General features: G+C 41.8%; 1 protein-coding gene across 1 annotated transcript; it reads right to left on the bottom strand.

Moving 5' to 3' along the window:
• Window positions 1–359: 359 nt before the first annotated feature.
• On the bottom strand, window positions 360–3,539 carry cnrip1a (cannabinoid receptor interacting protein 1a). The gene is made up of 3 exons (XM_074629855.1): window positions 3,251–3,539; window positions 799–943; window positions 360–648 (listed from the first exon to the last, which is right to left on the bottom strand). The coding sequence occupies exons 1-3, from the start codon at window positions 3,427–3,429 to the stop codon at window positions 484–486; spliced, it is 489 nt and encodes a 162-aa protein (XP_074485956.1). The 5' UTR covers window positions 3,430–3,539; the 3' UTR covers window positions 360–483.
• Between the last annotated feature and the right edge of the window lie 393 nt (window positions 3,540–3,932).

Here is a 3,932-nt window from a genome sequence, read left to right as displayed (position 1 = left end):
AGTGAGTGACGGACTGAAACTTAAATACAGATACATGAACGCTCCCTTCAGAGAAAACAGCAGTCTTAAGCTTCAGATCTTTTCCCACGTTATGTCCCGTTAGTTTCCTCTGATATAAAACATCTTAAACCAGCCGAGTTGGCAAACATGAGCGCGCTGTGTGCAGTTAACTTACTTCACTGTATAGGATTTCTGACTATTAGCTAAACTATTCTCTTTTGCTGGCATGTGAAGCTGCCAAAAAGCACCACTGCAGAGTGCAGCTTTAAAACAAAAAACCTTTAAAGACCAGCATAGCAAACAGCTATTTTCCCTCCTCTTTTTGATAAAACAACACAAATACCAGACCCTCGCTGACGTGATGCACGCCTTTAAGATAAGGCTGTCCTTTTTATTGAGATGCTGATGTTCAAAGGTAGTCCTGGTGCACCTGGTGTCCTCTGCTTGGTATTTGGTGTGTGGACAGTGGAGGGGTGAGCTGACTCAGTTGAATGTCTCCTTGTTGATCCACATAAGGGTCCGCGTCTCGTTGGGCTTGCATTCGTAGTCGATGCTGCTGAATTTGTTGCCGAACTGGCAGTGCTCCCTCTTGTAGTAATTGTAGTATTTCGCCTGCCAGACTGTCTCGAACGACCCTGCTTTGTTAAACTGGACAGAAAGAGAGATCGTCGTCACCAACACTGCAGCAAAAATCTGCTCTTTAATTTGATGAATAAAAAAAAATGCAGATTTCTGCACTTCTCATAGCAACAGCCATCTGATAGCTCATAAGAGATCCCTGTGACACAGTTGTCTTACCTCCATACTAACTTGGACAGGTTGCCGGTCTCCACTCTTGGTGTGTGGGACGCCCTCGGTGTCGTACTGGGCGTGATAAACCACCGAGTCTTCGTCCTTGGACTGCTGCTCCAGAGGGAAGACGATGCCTCCGATGTTCATGGTGCTGTGAGGAAGAGAAAGAGGAGGAAGTAGTTTGATACTTTATTTAGGGCTGTTAAGTGATAGGACACCTGCATCAGGTGGAACTATAGACTGTATGTAAAAATGGATGACATGACAGCTCCCCAAAAGAGAAGCCAAAACATCTGGATCGCCCCCTGGTGGCTGGCTGCAGTATAGGTACATACATGATTTGTGAGGTCACAGTGACCTTTGACCACCAGAATCTAAACAGGTCATCATTGAGTCCAAGTGGACGTTTGTACCAAATTTGAATTTGAGACTCACCTGTCACTCAGAGTAGCCACACCCTCAATTATGCAAACTAATATAATTTAAACAGGTGAGTTATATAAAAATCCCCCCCCCCTACAGTTGTGATGAACGGGGATATTAACTATAGAGACTATAGAGATCAAAACTGTTTTTGTACCAGGCTGTAAACAAGTTTATTTCTGCTGTAAAGTTGGGCTTTTTAACATGGGGGTCTATGGGGATTGACTCGCTTTTAGAGCCTCAAGTGGCCATTTGAAGAACTGCAGTTTTTGGCACTTCCACGTTGGCTTCTTTTCTCAGCACCAGACGTTGCCGCTTGATCAATCAATCTATATTTGGAGAAAACTGGATTACCAACTAGGCAAAGCTGGCCACATCCCGGGGATCCCAGACCTCACAGTGGGCCCCAAAGGCTGCAGATCCACAACGTGACACTTGATTTTTGGTCATCTGATTATTTGCAAATTGGGGAATTTGCACCATTAAAGTACAATATCAACAAAGATGGTCCAATATTATCAACCTAATATTATTGCATGTTGGGGGCTCTGTTAGTATTTTAGTTCATATATGCTCACATTCCACAAGTAAGAGGTCAAATCCTTGCCCTAGGCCCCCCACCAGGTCTACCCAGCATGTGGTCATCACCACTTCCTGCCCCGAGCCTCACACAGACCAAACCTAATGATGCATTTAGTTGATTTAAACTTTTTAAGGCATACATTTCCAGGTTTACCATCAATACCAGGACCACCACTCTTAAACCTGCTTCATTTGAACACATTTGGTGTTATTTTAAGTCTACCAACATTTAAACCATTCAATTATAAATTATAATAATTTAAAATTATAATATAATGTTTACATGGTGGCATAATGTACTTGTCAGCTTACTGTTTTGGGCTATAGGCTAAATAAAAACATCATCATAAGACCAAAAACGCCTAGAATCTGCAGATCCTAATTGAATCAGGCCAATCTGCTTTAGCCTACTCTTATTCCTTTTTTGTTTGACATTTACAGTGTATCTTTCTTATTTTACATATTAACGTTTCACCGTCATCTGTACAGATGGATCACTTGTCACTGAGGTGTGTGATCATGTCAGGGCCGGTTTAAGGCATAGGCCATATAGGCGGTCATCTAGAGCGCCACCCGCTGGGAAGCACTGGTCGCCCTCAAAAAAATATGTATATATTATTTTTTTTAAATGCAGGAGGGCGCCCTGCCTCTTTTTCTGCATTAAGGAAACAAATGAACAAATAAAGAAAGAAAGAAACACACTTTTCACCCCTGTAACTCTCTTCCTTACACTTTTTCACCCATTGTCACCGATATGCAATCCAGCTATTTGAGTCAGTATCGGCATGATATCCGATCCGGTATCAGTGCATCCCTAATATCAGGGACAAATTGTTAATTTATATTATAATAAATACAGTTATTTATTAAAATAAAAATCTTAATATTTGTCTTCAAACCATTGTGATGTCTGATGTGTGTTGCGGTTTACAGGGTTAGCGTTCGGGTTCTGGAGGATTGAACCCGAACCCTAATCCTAGAGAGGGGGCCCCAAATCCGCCTAGGGCACCAATAGGTCTAGAGCCGGCCCTGGATCATGTGGACCCGCCCTGCTCCACACTGACTTCTTCACTTCATCTAATCCAACATGAGCTGTTTGTACATCAGTAGAGAGACAACGCGTCATGTCGCCACCAGTGATGTTAAAAAAACATCACACATGATCCACATGATGATTTATTCAGGCGGATATCGGATGCTGCAGGGCTGCAGGAGGAAGGTCACAGAGCCATGCACGACCATACTGCTTTATTTTGCATTTAGAAACGATAGTTAACTGTAATTATGGAGATGGATCATATCCTTATAGAAATTACTTAATTATTCATTTATGTCCTTTCTTATTTATTATTTTATTTAAATATGTGAATGCTGTGTTGCCTCCTGCTGCAGATAAACCACAATATCTGACCCTATAATGCAGAAAATTATATATAATTTAATTTCTTCTTACGTGGCCTCGACGTTTCCAGGCTTCAGCACCACCTCGATCTTGTACTTGGAGCCTGTGAGCAGTTTGATCGTCCTGTTCTGGCCGAACCTGGTTCCGTCCACCTTGAAGAACACCGGTCCTTCATTGGGCTGGATCCGCAGGGAGATGGAGATGTTGATGATCGGAGGGACGTCGTCCATTATCCCGGTTTCTGTATGTTTCTTACGGGGTCAGTTTCAGGTCCCGTGATGATGGAGGCTGGAGATGATGCGGTGATGCTGAGGAGGGACCAGTCAGTACAGGGCTTCCGGTTACGGCTTTCAAAATAAAAGTGTGAGGGCCAAGTCATAAGATAAAATAAGCTAACACAGTGAAAAAAAAAGAGCTAAACAAAGTGTAGTAAAATATGAACCATTTAAATAGAAGGAAGTATAAAAAGAGGAGCAGTATATACAGTATTGACAATAAACAGACTATTAACACAATTGCACAAGTGGAAAATGATATTGCACAGTGAGAATGAATGAATGAATGAATGAATGAAATTCCACCTGAAAATATCAGATTATTATTGTCAGTTTTTTGGTGTAGAGTAGGGCTGCAATTAACACGATTGTGGGGGAAAAAATGGCCATTTTAATTTCCCATTGCAGATTTCAAATAGCCTCTTTTGTCAATTCAATAGTTCAGAAATTAAAAATAT

This window comes from Sebastes fasciatus, chromosome 3 (genome assembly GCF_043250625.1).
Source record: "Sebastes fasciatus isolate fSebFas1 chromosome 3, fSebFas1.pri, whole genome shotgun sequence".
NCBI lineage: Eukaryota > Metazoa > Chordata > Actinopteri > Perciformes > Sebastidae > Sebastes > Sebastes fasciatus.
The sequence above is the reverse complement of the archived record's forward strand: the minus strand, read 5'-3'. Positions and strand labels throughout refer to the sequence as shown.